General features: G+C 44.2%; 1 protein-coding gene across 6 annotated transcripts in view; it reads left to right on the forward strand.

Annotated features, from left to right (window-relative positions):
* The window catches only part of LOC116381453 (zinc finger MIZ domain-containing protein 1), a 104,762-nt gene that overhangs the window by 78,895 nt on the left and 7,923 nt on the right, over positions 1-17,944 (forward strand). The window contains exons 1-9 of one of the 6 annotated variants that reach the window (XM_031843622.1): positions 36-2,611; positions 6,280-6,315; positions 15,412-15,547; positions 15,967-16,084; positions 16,268-16,485; positions 16,624-16,825; positions 17,141-17,416; positions 17,508-17,690; positions 17,821-17,898. In XM_031843622.1, the coding sequence (XP_031699482.1) occupies positions 15,504-15,547; positions 15,967-16,084; positions 16,268-16,485; positions 16,624-16,825; positions 17,141-17,416; positions 17,508-17,690; positions 17,821-17,898 (1,119 nt within the window). In that variant the 5' untranslated portion in view covers positions 36-2,611; positions 6,280-6,315; positions 15,412-15,503. Of the gene's footprint in view, positions 1-35; positions 2,612-6,279; positions 6,316-15,411; positions 15,548-15,966; positions 16,085-16,267; positions 16,486-16,623; positions 16,826-17,140; positions 17,417-17,507; positions 17,691-17,820; positions 17,899-17,944 lie in introns of those variants that run through there. The other 5 variants (XM_031843618.1, XM_031843619.1, XM_031843623.1 and 2 more) reach the window with 5 other exon arrangements.

Consider the following 17,944-nt stretch of genomic DNA (forward strand, 5'->3'; position numbering starts at 1 on the left):
CTCCAACAAAATATACCACCCTGCCCCCCCCCCCCCCCCCCCCCCCCAAGAGGGTCAGAGTAGCACATTCCCAATCGTTTGCGCCTCAGCAAGCTCTTGGAATTCCTCAGCTCTAAAGAGTGAAAGGAGGCACCGATTTATAAGAGACGGGGACCAGTCGAAAGTTTTTCAGTTCATTCTCTCATGTAACAAACGCCTGGTAAACCAGCTATTCAACAGATAATTAGTTGGGCTTCAGCTCTGGTTTGTTTCTCTACATGTTTCACACATGCAGGTTTGTATTCAAGCTTGATCCGAAGACATTGTGGGTTGTAGTTTAACCACAATCTTAAAAAATATCCTCTGTTTCATCTTGCTTAGTTGGTGTGATAGTGGACGTTTTATGGTGGGACCTCTGGTAGTGTGAGGGGGGATGTTTGCGTTTGTAGATCAACAGGCAGTGTGACCAATTGATTCATCTAGAAATCTATTAAACAAAGCCAAATAAAGTGATACGCTTGATACGCTTCAATATATGTACAGCGTGAAGACATGCCACAGGTGCAGGATGTGCAGTTTAGACCGTCATAGCACTACATTTTCAAAGAGTTTTCTGCAAAGTATAAACATTTTTGGAGTGAATACTAAATAGAGAGATGAATATCAACTTCATGCTAGCAAATCTTATTTCAAAACATTGATTTTTTTATATTAATGGAAATTCCAAAGAAATGAAAGTGTGCCGGGTTTAAAGAAAGAAGAACGTCTTTCAAGGGTGCCGTCAATCTTTTATTCTTTACACTTGACGTGGTTGACTTTATTAGTTTGCTTAAGTGCAAATTGAAGGTAAATAAACTGTAGTCTAAAGAGCTGATCATACGTCTGCCTTCCAGTGAAGTGGTGCTGAACACCAAGTTGTCATTGGCCTGTGGAAAAGTCTCTGATTGTACACACGATACAGAGGTCAGATACACACAAACACAGGCCTGAAGGGCTGTAATTTCTCTTCCCAGAACTTCCCACACTAAAATGTTGTTTCTATTTCTTCTGTCCATCTCTCCACCCGATGTGCTTCAACATGTAGTTTAGCTGTGGCTTTTCCTAAATAGAAAATAACACATTGTTGGTGGCCGAGAGCTTGTTTGAGTTGTATCTGACAACTAAACAACCTTTAGTTAATCCCATTTAAATACACATTTAAGACTTTATTTTCCATGTATGGAAGTTTTATTTCAGATGGTGGTGAGGCAGCCGTGGTTCCTCAAGTGGTACAATTATTTTAGTCCAAGAAGTGAGATCCAGTCTAAAGAGTGTTCACTCACCCCACCTACTGTATAAACACCTCATACATTATAATCATTGGAGGTCTGCACTATTCTTTACAAGTCCAAGTGCAATACATTTGGTATCTTTTGGGGTCTTGTCTGCAGCAGATTGTAAAGATGGACCCTCGTCAGAGTTTACTAGGTTAAAGGCTTATTATATATGATAAGTGTGTCACAGACGCTATAAATCTACACCGTGTCCACTTTGGACACACTGTTTTACAGTATATGATCACCGTATGTGAAGTCTTCCAGCTAGCTATGATGGATGTGTTGACTTGCTGTCGGGATTTAGGGCTGTAAGTCACTTGCCGTGCACATAGCTGATAGTAAATACTAGGAGAGCAAATACAGACGGGAGACACCAGAGATAAGAGCGGTTGAGCTTGTCTGTCCTTCTCTGTAGTCGTCGCAGTTATTATGTCTGTGGCAGCAGGAGGTGATTGGTAGCATCTTCAGCCACTCCATATGGCTCTGTAATTCGCAGTGCAACAAAATCGGATGTTTGCATGTTAGAATTAATTAACATTGCACCTTGTGTCTCTAATTAAATGCATATTATTGTATTTTAGCCACCGATCAGTTGACACCCGACTCGACTCGCTGCCGGTGAGTGTGAGTATTTTTATTTGCAGATGACAATAGACGCTCCAGACTGCCTCAGGTGGTGTGTCTACCCACAGTTTACATGTTTTATATGTGTGTAATTATTTTTCCAAAAGCTTACCGTGGCTGAAGTGTGCTGAAAGACGAATGTGGTCTAATTGGCCCCTCCCTCCCTGATTTAAACACTCAGTGCATCAGGAAGCCACAATAGCCAGCCTCCTCCTCCTCCATGCCCCTTAATTACAATGACCAGTTTGATGGATTAAGTCGACTTTATGCAAAGACAAGGTTTTGGGGGCTGGAATCACTGCTTAATGTACCCACCTGAACCATTTCTATTGCCACTTTTCGGCGGTACTTGCGCTGCATCTCCCTCATAGCAAATGTTGCTTTAAATGAATTGATTGAGGCTTCTTTTACTCGTTGCTCTGGACGCGGGCCAAGATGCAGGCTGTCTAGCACATTAGGCACCACCCCCCTTTGCAGGTTTGAAATGTGAGCCGCCTGCATTTTTTTTTTCTCCTCTCCGTTCCTCCCTCCCTCCCTCCTCCCCTCCTCTCCCTCCCCTCCCCTGCCCTCCCTCTCTCCCTTCTGGCGAAGTGGCTGTGGCTGCTTCTGTGTGATGTGTGTATTGGGAGAGCAAGCAATGGATCACTAGACAGAAAAAGAAGATACATCAATAACTGCTGCATACATCCGAGGTGAGGAGATAAGCATTTGGTTCTCTCTCTCTCTCTCTCTCCCTCTCTGCCTGCCCCCCCCCCTCCCCCTCCCCCCCCCCCCCCCCCCCCCCCTCCCCCCCTCCCTGTGTCCCACCCACCCCCCAGCCTCTCTGTCTTTAACCCTTTACTGCTGCAGAAGCCGGCTCCTAATATTGCTAAATTATTTGTGACGATACCTTTCTTCTTCTCTGACCACAAACGTGTGTCCTCCTATTCTCTTGTGGCTGTTAGTGCTGTATGAAGTTTCCTTTTTTTTTTTTTACAGCTTATCCCTGTTTTCCCTCTCATTGTCTCTGGGGTATTTGTTGCTTGAGTGCAAAGAAGCCGGTGGCAAGTACAGCATGAGCCCATTAGCAATGACTCCATCTGTGATTGGTTTTGCCTGCGAAACGGAGAGAGCAGCCATGAATAATTGATGAGTATTGTGCAGTCAGTCACTGGACACGCAGGGAGAGAGGAGAGGAAAACAGAGGGAAGCTGCTGCCCAGAGACATCGGGGGAAATGTAGGGGAAGAGGGAGGGTGGGGGAGAGAGAGGAAGAATGTTAGAGAGAAGAGAGGAAGGTGGGAGGGATAGAGAGACACAGAGAAAGAGCTTTAAAATAGCTGCTGGCTTCAGTAGTGCAGAGATTAAGGCTGCCCTGTATCGCCTTTGTTCTGCTGTTGCAGATTTATGCTCAGAAGTGTTTCTAGACACATGAGTTCCCCTCTTTTCTGTGCAGCTAAGAGTGAGAAATGAGCAGGGACATTGCTGGAGATAGTCTGGTTACAATGCGGGTGGCATTTTAGACATGGGGGTGGGGGGGGTGGGGGGTGAGTCTTTGCTGCTGTGAGTAGGACAGAGCTGCAAAGCTGCGAGCTGTCAAAAGGAGGAGACAACAGTGAAAGAGGGTTGTGTTTGTAGGGGGTGTATTCAGTGACAAGTGGAAAGGTGGATCTGCCGCTGAGAGTAACTTCACATTATTTCACCCCTGGCAGGGTATGGGGGGGAGAGGGTTGATTCCTGCATTGGTAGGTGCAGGCGGGCACCCTGCCACGTCTTAAACTAACGGAATGGGCTTTGACAGTATGACGAGTGCCTCGCAGCACCCCGTGTGATAGAGTTGCAACAGCTGACTGCTGCATTTGACCCACTTACAGCTCACACAGAAGGGGTCAAAATGGCCTTGATTATCTCTGAGTCGCACTGACCTACTTGAGGCGGCGTTTTCCGCGAGACTCTTTGGCAGTTCATCACACCCACTCCCCTCTGTGCCACACAGCACAAGCAGCCAGGCTCACTGCAGAGACACGCACACATTCTCTCCCTATGTAGTAATTTGCTGGTTTCAGATCAGTGATTCAGTGTTTCTCATGGTCCCATCATGTGGGGTGCACTGAGGTTTATAAATGGGAGAAACAGGTTTTAATTTCAAACATTCTACTGCATTGAGATGGTAATGCACCTGTTTTGTTCATATTCAACTTGAATGAATACCCTCAAAAATCTATCTTTAGGGAACATCAAATGCTTCTTGTCTTTGAGCTCGAAAATTGGCTCATTCATCCATTTACAATGGTGATCCAGTCACTGCGCAAAATATGTAAAACATCCATAGAAACCTGTCAAAACACTCCTGCTGCACAATCCACCATTGATCTATATGCTCAGTATGTTTCCAACACTCTTTATAGCTACATAAACTACTTCTGTGTCACTCGTTTGCCTCCTCATAGCTCCAAATCTCTGTCGGAAGTATATTATATATATTATTCATTTTGATTGATTATTGTAAAAACCACATTGAACATACAGATCAATGACGGGAAGTGGAAAAAGAGGTTCTTTTTTAAGTTGCTTTGGACATTTAAATAAGTGATGACATCGGATCCTACAAACTACGCAAACTAACAAAAGATTTTGGGTGAGAAACACAGTCAGCTGATGTAATTTCTTTCTCCTATTGACTTAACTTGAGAATTAAATGTCGGTTGGTTGGTTGGTTGGCATGCTGGTTTCTTTATTGTTCATTTGGCTTTCTCTCTACTAAGAGGGGTTTTGTTAAGCTGAACAGTAAAGTCCTGGTTTGGGCAATTATTCAATTATTTTTCCTCCCAAAATGTGTCTGTGGGATGACTCCCAACGTGCCAAGACAAGAGAGTTTTTGCAACAGGCGTTGTTGGTAAAGAGATGTCTGGCTATAGCTGTACAGCAATACACACTTCCAGCTATTCATTACTGTTGTTTTGTCAGCTTCAATGAATCTCTTGTTCTCTGTACAATCTCACCGAGGTGTGAAATTGCACTGACCTTTATCGTTGAAGTTTCTTGGATAAAGTCCCGAATCACAATAACAGCAATCGGCATGCAGCAGCAATTGATAACATTTGCAGATGATGCAGGCAGTTTTCATGTGGCTTTTTTTAATAAGTAATTATAGGATGCACTTTGTTTACACCTCTTCGTATATTGCGATCAAACCCAAAGTACAATTTTGATCACATTTGATATTGAATCCTCCAAAGATGGCACAACAAAACAGCATGATTCAAAGACGTATATTCGTCATACCAACTTTGTCACAAGATTGGAATATATGATGGGATCTCTGAAAATAATACGAGTATTAAAATGTTATTAGAATGCCATGTGTAAATGAAGGTAGAGTTCCTCCTCGCATCAAAGAGGATCACAAGCGCATCCACCTCCTTGTTAATCTCACTGTAAGTCCTTTAAAGTACAAACAACAGCCACCAAAAGCAGACTTCTTAATTTACGATCAATCCCATAGAGTAGCTAGAAGGCAATCGTACACTTGGTGTGGATGAGGTTATCAGTGTGAAGAGCGGTGGAAACACTTTACTTCATCTGTATCTACAGCAGAGTGAGTTACCTTCTGCAGAAAGGGAGACATCTTTATATGCGTTGTTCAAAAAGCAGTGAAAAGATGCTTTCAGTGGTCAGATGAGAGAGACCTGCGTTCTTGGAGATCCAGAAAGTGAGACGGTTATGAGAGATTACAAATGACGGTATCGGACGATGCTAAAGCAGCCCATTAAAGAAGCATTAAGTAATCTATGACCTTTATCAACCTCGAATGGTGGACAGCAGAGCTTTAAACTGCACCAATAATTCCTCTTTCACATGGCTATGGCACAATTCACAACCCCCATGCTGCACACATTAACCATACTTGCACACCATTGTCTATCATAGAATTCTGATCAAACCTCGGCTAACTGCTCGGATAAAGAGCTACAGATCAATAGCAATAGAGAAAGGTAGGCTCATTGATTAGCGGATACCTCAATAATTCATGATAATAATACTTTTAAGTCATTTTTGTAGTGGCAGGAATGACACAAATCCTTAAATTGCCTGCACTGGATGTTTGCCATTTTGTACCATGACGCAGCAAAAAAGTATGATCTATTTTAAAGTTTTCTGCAATTCCATTACATCCATATATATTTTTTTCTCATTTGTTGTATAGTATGTTCAATTATTCTCTCCTCTTTGTAGGTTTTTAGACCGTCTGTGAGTTATAACTTGATATATATTTCTCAATCACACCGTCATCTCATAGGTTTGGTCAAATGTCTGTCATTTACTGAATATCTTAGACATGTTTGTAAAGTTCAGTAAAATGTAAAATTTGAACCCTACAGAAACCAACTGCTGCAGGAGGTGTCAGTCTGACTCAGGTACTTGCTGTGTGTCGCACAGGAAACTCATGCACATTGGCTGAATCCAACCAACCATCCTCATCACAGTCCTTACATTATGTCCTCACACTGGACCGTGTCGACATACTGTACATGGAATGACATCAGACGTGCTTTTTTTAATTTTTTTTATTGGTTGGTCATCTAGAAAAGCTACATGGCTGCTGTTGTGTTGTCTGTCGGAGTTTTACAGTATGAAGCATGTCACACATGTTGTTTTATCATCTTGCCTGCGTCACAGTTCACACTTGTGTTCTCGGCTGTTCATTGAAGCCATTGACAATCTTAAGTTTATGCCTTGTTCTACTTGGTGATTTGTATGGTAATTAAACACACTACACAATTTTTCGAAAAAATAAGAACAGTAAGAGTTTTGAACAGAGCTTACATGAGAGTCACAAAAATATAATTAAACTTTAAAGACCAGAAAACTGGTACAACAAGCATAAATTAGACAGGAAATTGCATTTTACATACACACAACAGAGTTCCAGTACTGGGCCACATATAGAAGGGCAAAATGTAAATGATATTATGTGATAAAATACCAGAAACTTAACTGACACAATAAGAATGTATAAAATAAAATAGAATTTAAAAAAAAGTAAAAAAAATTAAAAAGACATCTGCAGTATGAAATAGATTTTAAAATTATTAAAATAAAAATAGAAATGCAGCAATTCAATTTGAAGGAAGCGGATGAATACATTTCAATAAAAATAAAAAAAACACATTGTTTGCAAAATGTATTCTGCCTGAGGCCATACATACATACAGTACGTATGTACAGATACAAATGATTGTTGAAAATGGATACGGTTTTAGTTTCATTGTTTCCATTTGGCCTGAGTGTTATCATTAGGAAGCTTTTTATTCAAATGCTGCACTGTTGCACATATGGACGACTCTAATGAGCCTAGAGGGGTGCCGGGACCCGACCCAGGCTCCTCCAGTGTCTCTTCCTACTGTACTACTAAAGGGAGGCTTTGACACCAGGCCCACTGTTTAAAGGTCGCAGGTGAATCAGTCACCAGCGTATGCCGCCGTGACACTACCGGTCCTGGCCAGCACCCCGAGGTGGGCACTAGTCCGGGCACATCTGCTCCATGCCTAATTAGTATCATTGTAGACGAGGGCTTAAGGCGGGCCTTTGTTAATAGCAGCCTGTTGCTCGGGGAAACAGTCTGGCTCCTGTAAGCAGCTTCTTTGCAGGTCTGCTCAACTGATAATCTGGTTGCAGAAGTGCACGGTTAAAAACACACTCTGTGCTGGTGCGGTCAGCTGAAACCTCAGCGTGGTCAAGGGGAAAAGTTAGATAAGTCTTGTGAAGATTTGTCTTGTCCAAACGCAATGCGATAGTCTGTGGCACACAAAGATTTTGCTTCAGCGTTTACTAGTCAACAAAGATGCTTTTCCCTGTTTTAAGGACCATGGCAGTATTTTTGCAAGTTTTAGCTACTTAATTACAAATCATGTATATGTGTTTACTTACTGTTTTCAAATACATGCTGTACCATTTTAGATTTTTGCTGATGTATGTTTCCACTCTTTTCAACTCATTTATGTACAGAATGAAAAAATCAGTTCGCTTACTCTTGAAACTTCACTTGAATCCTATTAATCACATAAAGTGTAGCACTTTTAATCTTCAGAAGAGCAACATGAAACAAGAACACAAGAGAATTAGTAGACATTTATTTTGAAAGGTAACAATAAAAACGGAAAAAAAACAAAAAAAAGAATGAAACTTTAAGAATGAAAATGAAGTTACATGATCACTTTGTGGTAACGCAGTCCAAACCTTTCAATTGAACCTACAATGTAACTCTGACCAGAAGGCACATGTGATGTTTGCTGTGACGTATTACACAACTCCAGCAACTTTATACGGTGTATTTTCATACAGTACAAAAATTAAGCGAATAATAAATACTACATGAAATTTCACAATGGCATGCTTTGCAAAATGGTTAGCAGCTAAGTATACATGATTTATTTGTAAATGTGCTACCACTGCAATGGTTCTTTGAGGAAACTTGGCCTCAGACACTATAAACACGCTGTGGTCAGAGATTGTAGCTCCTGAATTAAGACATAAAGTTGTAGGTTTGGAAGGAGTTTTGCTCCCAATCAGCTTAATGTAGCGGGGAGCGACGTACAGTAACAGATTGGAGATGCAATGTTGGTTTGGCTTTAACGCACAACAAATTAATTCTCACCAGGGGGTGAAATTCTATAGATTTCCACCTCCGTGCTTTACAGGGACGCTGAATGGCATGCCCTGTTTTTAATGAAGAGATTTGTTGCATGTGCCAAGAGAGATTATCGTTTAAAACACTGGCCCTGTTCAGGCGAAGGTTTGGATCCTGTGTAACCATGACCAAGAAATGTCAGCCGGAGTGATGAGATCTGCATAAATCATCTCAAGATGGTGGCGTTTATTGTTTCAGGTTCCAGCTGGTATTCAGTTAGTCTAAAGTGGATTTCTTTAAAGATATACAGTTTGTTCTTTATCTCGAATCTGTGAACACCGATTTTATTTAAATGTCTTATCTTTGACATTTTTTAAATTTATTTAGGAATCCTCCATTTTCATATGTACGTATATCAAATTTGTATCACAGTGGTTGGCTGGATATTTCGATACTGGAGTTGTTACGACTGCAGAAGTGGGAAGTTACTGGGAATAAGGGACAGCTTTCCTATCTGTCAGTAACGCAGTCTAAAGAGGGTTTTGATGTTGCAACAAAGAACACAGGACGTCAAAACAGCAACCCAGAAACACCAAATCTGCAGCATTGTTTCGCTTGCCTCCACATGGCCACATATGCTTGTGGCCTCAGTAAAACCTTTTTGGCACGTGTCCAAGCCCCCCCCCCCTTACGTTCTCCTCGCCGGATGGACATGGCACGACATTGTGGCCATGTGGCCAGCAGGAGGCTGTATTTAAGCCGGAGCAGCTCTGAAATGGGCCATAAAACCTAGCCAGCAAGTCTGGCTCCCCATGAGGCAACGGGCCTAAGTACTCATTGACAAGACTCCAACATCATTGACTTCCCAGAGAGAGAGCAGCAGAGGAAATAATGCAAGAAAAAAAAAAAGCATCAGACAAAGATGAGGTGCAGACAGGAGGTGGTTGTCTGGCCTATATAGACAGAGTGTTTTATAACCGTTAGAACTAATGCTTTCAATCCACAACGTGTAGCTGCTTCATCATACTTTTCCACTGCTACATACTGTCATTACGGTTTTGGTAATTTGTCTTGCAGCTCATTGTCACTTAATGAAATAGCTCCTTGATTGCATACGTTTAAGGGACCTCAGGGGAAATCTGTCACATTTTGATGCCACATGGCGGCCATGACATTCACATGTTCCCACTTCACACATCCTTCCCACTTCATCAGCTTTCTGAAAACATCGCTCACCCTGAAATATGTCACGAAATGACTCACCCAACTTTAAAGTCTCAGAAACTGAGCTAATGAAGTCAGTTTACAGACTCGGTTTTACAACACCCAGTTAGCACTCGCTGCCGTGCCGGAAGTGTTGCAGAGTTGAGAGAGCTAAAATGTGTACCATGTGTTTAAAGGCGTTCTGTGAGCTTCGATCTGCTTATCCCCCATGGATAAACAAGCGGTTCTGGTATGTCGCATGGACAACAGGTCTGTAACCTGTTATACCCGCTCCTCTAAAGACTGCACGATGGACGAGTCGCTTCCATTTCATTATCAAATTGGCACTGATGAACAATTGGTGGCATCTGTGAAAAGACGAAAGAGAGGTTTGTTGGATGCCGGGCGGGCATCCACGGCTCTGTGGCGACTGTGTCGGAGCGCCGCGAGGCAGAGAAGGAGATGATTTATGATCCAGCCGTTAGTTTACGCGGGAAAGTTTGGCACCGGCTCTAAGCAATGTCATAGCAACCAGGTTTTCATGTAGTTTTCCATACATTATGAGGTAAATCCCACAATTTTACACTTCAGGGAAGCCTGTAAGCGAGGGATTCTTTGGCTAAAACTAAACATAGATGTTTTGCATGGCCTCTTGGGTGCTTTCAGTAACCAGGGATACTAGGGCTCCCTAGACTCTCTCTTATTTTAATTGACTTTGGCCTGCAGGAGGCCTTGTGTCCATTCAAACCTTTCTGGGCAGAGAGAGAGAGAGAGAGAGGAGGGAGGAACAGAACGTGAATAGAGCTCCCTCAGAAACTAAAGAGTGCAGCCCACTAGAGCCGTTCTTGTTAGTTTGCTCATGGTCTTTGTTCTCCTTTCAACCCTTCTGGCTAAATGTCTTCAAACAAGCCGTTTGGGGGTTGTGATTCCTCTCAAAAAGGTTTACAGCAAAAATTGGACTGCGCTGTTACAGTTAGTGTGGGGAATAAGTGAGAAAGTGCTGCTGATAACGTGAGTGCGGTGACTGGATGTGTACTGTATGTTTGTGTGGACGTTAGTGACGGAGCCATGTGGGGCAATGCCAGGTGGGAGTCCAGGGTTGACAAGGGAGCAGGTGTCTATTAGATACAGAGCAGAGAAGGAGGGAGGGGGGGGGATCATGAGAGCCCTTGGCATCTGCCTTACCTGCTGCCTCCCCTACGCTCCGCTCTCCCTGCCAGTAAACGGAGGGAAAGAGGGAGGGAGAGCAGGGAAAAGGCGAAGAGCAGAGAAACATGTTTTGGAGGAGGCAGCAACCTTTTTAATGGTAGCCATACATGTCATGTTTGTAGGGTTATCCTCTCCCACAGGTTGTTCGAGCAGAACCCACAGCCGCTGCATTTGCAGTACATGTACAAGGGCCAGCTCACCCAAGTGACAACATTTTTCTTTATTTATACCTCCACCCTAATACAGTGGAGGTGGATGGAATTTAATTTGACACGCATACAAAAATAAAAACATGTTAACATTTGTTATAGGGACTATTTCTTTGGTAAGATAGATTTATAGTTGAGGCAATGGCATGACTGTAGATAGCTGGAGCATGGGTCATGATTTATACAGCTACTCCACTGCAACAGTAGACAGATTTATTGTTAATTACCTATAGTCGTCTGGTGTTTACATTCCTTCAGTTGCTTTGTGATACGAGTGCTGTTGGGAAAGTCTGCCTTGTTTCATAACTGAAAAGACCGCCGATTCTTTTTTTTTTTTTTTCAACTTTCCTTATATTGTATTCACCTTCGACAGTCTTTAGCGGCATCAGAAACTTGAACGCACAAGCAGCCCAAACTGATCAGTCACAGTTCTTGCCGGCCCCACGTGGTTTATCCGTAGCTGCCATAGCCCCGGCGTGTAGTTGCATTTTTGAGATCATCAGCCTACACATGTAGCGCCGGAGCTCCCTTGAAAACATTGAACAAAACTGTTTTAAACTTGAGTTAAAATGACTTTGTTTCTGGAAAGTTCACTTCCATTGTATCGGGGTAGAGACGGAAATTTCTGAGACAAGCATCTCAAAACATAGGCAGTCCTCAATGGCTAGACACCATGTAATTAAGGTGGACTGACCCTTTAATCTAGAGGCCCTATTCTTTTGGAAGAGCAATAAGAGGCGGAATCGAGGTATTTAATCAGCGCAGTTTATCTCTGTGCCTCCTGTCTGAATGTGTGGTGAAAGTTGGGGTGCGGGGGAGCATTATCATTGGAAAGAGCATTGAACAACTGTCAGAGATGCAGTCCATGTCATTTGTCACGTCTCCCTGGGGCTTTATGACAGAGAGTGAAGCTGGAGGCTACAGGCCCAGCCACTGAACCACCCATCTAGTCCCAGCAGATGCGTTTACCGCCCTTCGCCAAGGCTGACCATCAGGCCGCGCAGCTGAGCACCAGAATATCAATACTGCTCAGACTCAGCCGGGCCCTTGGGACTATCTACAAGGCAAACAGGATAGGCTCCTCTCCTTATGGAAGACAGAGACCCTTAGCCGCCAGGGAGGCCAATGTAAACAGACCAAAAAGATGCTCTGTAGCTCCAAACAGCAGTTTGATTCGCTCCAGAATAGTCGTTTGGAAGAGCTACACCTGAGACGATTATCTCCGGTTTTGGCTTTTTCTCAGGGAGGGAAACAGATGAGTCTATTGAAAGACCGTCTGTGGGAGGAGAGGAGAAGAAAAACAGTAATCCTTTTGTGTTCATCATCCGCACTGTCCTGAGAGATGCTTGGGTGAAGGAGGAGGAGGAGGTGGAGGAGGAGGAGGAGGAGGGAGAGACTGTGAGGAGTTACGGGTTGGCTGTTCCTCCTCCTGTCAGATGAAACCTGAAGTTTATCCTCTGAGTCAGTGACAGAGCCTCTGCTCAGCGGAGGTGATCATTTTGTGTGGTGATAAGCCCTTTATCTAACGGTGGGGTACAGTAATTCCTCTTTAAGTGGCAGCGCCGGTGCTTCCCTCTCCTCTTTTGTTCTGCCCCTCTTTCTCTTAGATATGTTTTGTCATTTCGCTGCTTGGTTCAACACTGTCGTTTTTTCCCTGCGGCTGTTGATGTCGGCCTTGGTGTGAAACAAGGATACGTCCCCTCAGCCAGACGGCCTCAACAGTGGCACAGTTGGGGGATAAATTGTGGAGACATGTTTATCAACACAGAAGAAGTGCAAGTTACCCCTTGTTGGAAGAGAATAATGGGACCTAATTGAGCTGTAACATGCTGGCTGGACGCCAAGCCCTTGAATTGAAAACTCTCTTCATCAGAAGGGGGTCTGGGAAGAGGGAGGGTGCTGTTGAAACACGGCAGAAGGCTTTAACATAGATGTGAAACTCGTAAACCTATTAGCCGCACTTGGACGCGGTTATATTCAATTAAAACTAACCTACAAATCTCTGCATCAACCTGCGAGTGTGATGTTGTCAGGAGAAGAGCACCTGAGAGGCCTTTTCTGTCAACCGAAGCAAAGTCAGATCAATCCTCTGGAGGAACAGCACAGCCTGTCTCCTGGCACCTGCCTTGCCAAGAACAGGAGGCAGGAAGGAGGGGGAGAGAGAGAGAGAGAGAGAAAAAGAGAGAGAGCATGAGCGGGTGGGAAGGAGGAAAAACCCAGCTGCCTCCTCTGCGCCTGAGCCCCGTGCTGCTTTTTAAAGGAGTGGGAGGGAGGGGAGGGAGAGGAGAGGGAGAGGCAGAGAGACTGCTGGCACCATCTGTACATGTCTTTTGTATTCCAGCCCTCATCTTTACACAGAGCGAGGCTGGTGTGCTCGGTGTTCAAATGAAAGGAGAGGACGTGCCTTTTTGGGTGCGATGCTTTTGAGAGGTGTGTTTGTGTGTCGATGCTGAAATCCTGTTTTGTCCTCGGAAAGTCGGCGCGCTCAGAGGACATCTCGTGTCCTATTTATTTTACCTCTATAAAAATGAGCCAGTGGGGTGTCTTTCCTTACATGTGTGTGTGTGTGTGTGTGTGTGTGTGTGTGTGTGTGCATCAGCAGGCTTGTGCTCTGTTTGCAAGCACTCATGTGAGGGCAAATCTCCGGGTTGCCATGTTTGTGATGGGAGTCAGAAGCTTTTGTTTGTTCCTCCCTCCCATCAGCCCTATTAGCCTGATGCCTCCTCTCTCACTGACTCACTGTCTGCTGTCATATTGACGTGGCTTTTTGCACGAACCGCAGCTGAAATCACCAAGCGCTCTGTTTCACCCCCCCCCCTCCTCCCTCGCTCCTTAGTCAGCCTGGAAGTGCTGTGAATCATAAGAGGAGATGGCTGCCCTGCTCTTTGATTGAATCCACATTCCCTTTCTCCTCTGACGCCGCAGATAGAGGCTAGACGGAGGCAGGGGAAGCGAAGAGGGAGGGTAAAAAGGAAAAGTGAGTCTTTTGTAGTTGGCCCAGTACAAAAACATGCACTGCATATGGTTCGATCAAATGCGCTCTGTGGCATCTACCTAACCGTGCGGTAGGTAGGAAGGTAGAGAGGAGGGAAGGGCTGGAGACCATCTGCAGGCCCAGAGTGAACCCTAGTGGCCAAGAGCTGCAGCGACATGCTGGATTTGAAGCTGATCTTTTATATTGCTTCATAAAGGTGCCTCCTTTTGTGTCTTACTGTAAGAGGAGATTCCTAGTGTGTGTGAAATAGTTATGTCTAGGAACCCCTGTTCTCAATAATTACGCAATTTATTTTCTAATTATCTGCGCTGTAAAGCTTATTTGCATGTTGAAAAGGTTGCTTCTTCTCACCTGGCAAAATGTCTTATAATGTGACACATTTTGTTGGCTATTAGTAGGAAAATGTGCTTTTCAGGATAAAGCCATGTTTTTTGTAGGATACAATTTGGGGTTTAGTTAACAAATTCACCAGAAAACACAAATAAAATAGACAGCGAGAGTCCTGATGGAAAAAAGACCCTCACAGGACTGACATACATGTATACAGTGAAGACTTAACTAATAGAATAGAACTAATAGAATACAACTTATTTGCAGAGCAAATAACTATTAAAACAAAGGGCAAGAATCAGTCACTCAAACTATTATTAAAGTGGCACAGAAGTGTCCAAGCAAATGTAAATGTCTCACTAATGTGTGTCTTGCTGCTAGCGTTGATATAGGTAATACATTTAACCTCCTCTGTACATACGAAAAACTTCATTCCTAAAGTAGAATAAACACAAAAGAGTCCATAAGCAGAGTAAAAGTTATATTTGTCCAAAGGAAATATATTCATTAATACAAACACAGTTACTAAAGAATAATACTGAAAGGAAACAACTTTTGTTTAGATACGGTCTCAGCAGATCATTTCAGAAAAGGTTCAGACTTTTTTTTTCCAATTTGTTTAAAATGTTTTAATTAACATTTCTTATGATTTTTCATCTTATATGATGCTTGAATGTTCAATGTTGTTGCATAGTCACGCGGACTGAGACTGTAAACCTATTTTGTTTTGTACGTCGCACAGACAGGACAGATACCGTACACATCATTTTGTCAGTCAGGCCATTGCTTTTTCTCCAGAAGCTTCTGTGCCTAAGTTGTTGTTTCGCCTGCCCTCCTCTTCTCACATAATCTGTTCCTGCAGTTTTTTTAAAGCGCTTGCAGTAGTTGTTTCTCACAGGAGTCCACTGATACACTCATTCCTCTGCTCTCTCTCCAGCTCTTCTGTCGTCGTGGTGTGAGGAGCTGGGACGCCTCCTCCTCCTCCGTCACCAGAAGAACAGGCAAAACGAGCCTCCGGGAAAAGTGCCCATGCAACCCCCCATGAGCTCCATGAAGCCCGGCCTCTCACACGGGTCAGTCTTCACACTGTTGTGCTTTTTGGCTTGTGTGTGAGGTGTGTTTGTGTGTGTGAACAGACAGATCAGGCCCTTGGGGAAAGCCCTTCCTCGCCACATGAAGCCCGGTGTTCCTTATGGATCAGTGGCCGGACAAACTGGCAGACTAACCGCTTGTAGCACAGTCAATACGGACAAACAGCACCTCACTACCCCTAGAACATGTAGTTAATAATTACAACACAGTGTTTGTGCATTTCAAAAGGAAGTACATGTTTTTATTTTACAATCCTAACAATAAAACCTTTGTCTCTTCCTATCGTTCAGCAAATGCAAACATACTTACTATGACTGTACTATCGTGCACGGCAAATATGTGTGCAGTGACGCAGGGCACATTTGATTTGCTTACATGATGTGTTTTCATCCGTCCTCAGCAGAGATGGGTCTTTTCCCTACGACTCAGTCCCCTGGCAACAGAACACCAATCAGCCTCCAGGTTCGTTGTCGGTGGTTACTACCGTCTGGGGCGTGACCAACACGTCGCAGAGCCAGGTGAGAACCCATCCCTGACCAACAGAGTAGAAGTGTGTCTGAGTGGACTGCATCTGAGTGCCACTGCAGGAGGTTTCTCAGCAGTCACATAGACCTACAATCTGATTTTGAGCTTTTCTGTCTTAATGTTAAAGCATCCAACATTTACACCTGTATATCTCTCTGTATGTCTATGTCCAACAGGTGTTGGGGAATCCCATGGTGAACAACAACAATCCCATGAACCCTGGGGGCAACCCTATGGGCTCGGGTATGTCTGGTAACAATCCGGGGATGAACTCTCCTCAGTTCCCTGGTTCGCAGCAGCAGTTCCCCAGCAAGGGCAACTCCAACCAGGGCTACATGCAGCAGGGCATGTATGGACGACCCAACTACCCCGGAGGAGGAGGCTTTGGTGGCAAGTAAGTGGACAGTTGATTCGTAACTGTCGCTGCAATGATTAAAAATGCTTACAAAGAAAGAATTCATTCTCTTAGGTAAAATGGTTGCACTCCTCCAGCAAGAGGTAACTTCCTACATTGTGTTGCTCTTTGTCACAGTTACCCTGGAGGGCCTAACACTGGACCTGGAGGAATGGGCATCCCTCCACACTCCCGTCCTCAGTCAGACTACACCCAGCCCGCAGCCGCTGCTGCTGCCGCCGCAGTTGCTGCGGCTGCCGCCACAGCGACCGCCACTGCCACAGCCACTGTAGCTGCCATGCAGGAAACCCAGAACAAAGACATGAACCAATATGGACCGGTAGGACTCTGCAAACAACTGATAGCACCTCTCTCACTGTGCTTTTCAATACAGAGAGTAGTACAAGCAAAGAAAGCTGAGAGAAGTTGATTTAGGGTTAATGGTTAACCAGGCTAAATCAATGTTAAGTGTGAATAATTCGCTGAAGTTGTAATGGAGCCAAATAGCACATTTAGCTATAACAAAAGCTAACAGGGACACATTTTTTCAGAGGTTAGAACATTTTTGTCTTTTTGGACTTTTAATAGATTTGCAAAATGTGCTACATTGAGATAAAACTCTCAGATGGTTGATTGAACATATTTTGTCTTCCAGATGAGTTCCTCTTTCCAGATGGGACCAAACCAGGCGTACAACAGCCAGTTCATGAACCAGCCAGGACCCCGCGGCCCTCCGTCCATCCCTGGGAACATGGGCAGTGGCATGAATGCATCCAACATGAGTGGACCCCCCATGGGAATGAACCAGCCCAGGGGCCAAGGCATGGGGCCTTTTGCGGCCCACGGACAAAGGATGCCCCAGCAAGGCTATGCAGGACCCCGGCCTCAGGGCATGGGTATGCAGGGCATGAAAAGGCCGTACCCAGGGGAGGTGAGTGGATGTGAATTCAACGCTTTCACCTTCAAGGTTTAGCTTGTTTGCTGTATGTTGAATTTATTTATGTCCTCCCTTTATCCCACAGCCAAACTATGGTGGGCAGCAGTATGGACCAAACAGCCAGTTCCCGAACCAGCAGGGACCGTACCCCACACCCAACCCCTCTAGGCCGCTGCCGTCCCCAAACTACCCCAGCCAGAGGATGCCAGGACAGCAGCTGCCGGGCCAATACCCGCCACCCAGCGGTGCCATGGGCCAGTACTATAAGGTGCAGTAATAATGCTATTCACAAAAAAAGATGATAATTATTTGCAGGGTATCATCCCAAAAACTTTTAGCAAGATGTCAGCAGCTTTTTGAGAAAATAATAATGTTTTATCTGTTTCTTCAAATTACAGCAAGAGCCGCCTTTTAATGGCCAAACAAATAACTTCTCCGGGAGTGGATATCAGTACGGCCAGGGTAATATGAATGGGGTAAGTCCATTTTTGTACCAGTTGTGTTTCATCACATTATCGTTCT

This window comes from Anarrhichthys ocellatus, unplaced genomic scaffold (assembly GCF_004355925.1).
Source record: "Anarrhichthys ocellatus isolate YVR2014 unplaced genomic scaffold, GSC_Weel_1.0 scaffold4, whole genome shotgun sequence".
Lineage (NCBI taxonomy): Eukaryota > Metazoa > Chordata > Actinopteri > Perciformes > Anarhichadidae > Anarrhichthys > Anarrhichthys ocellatus.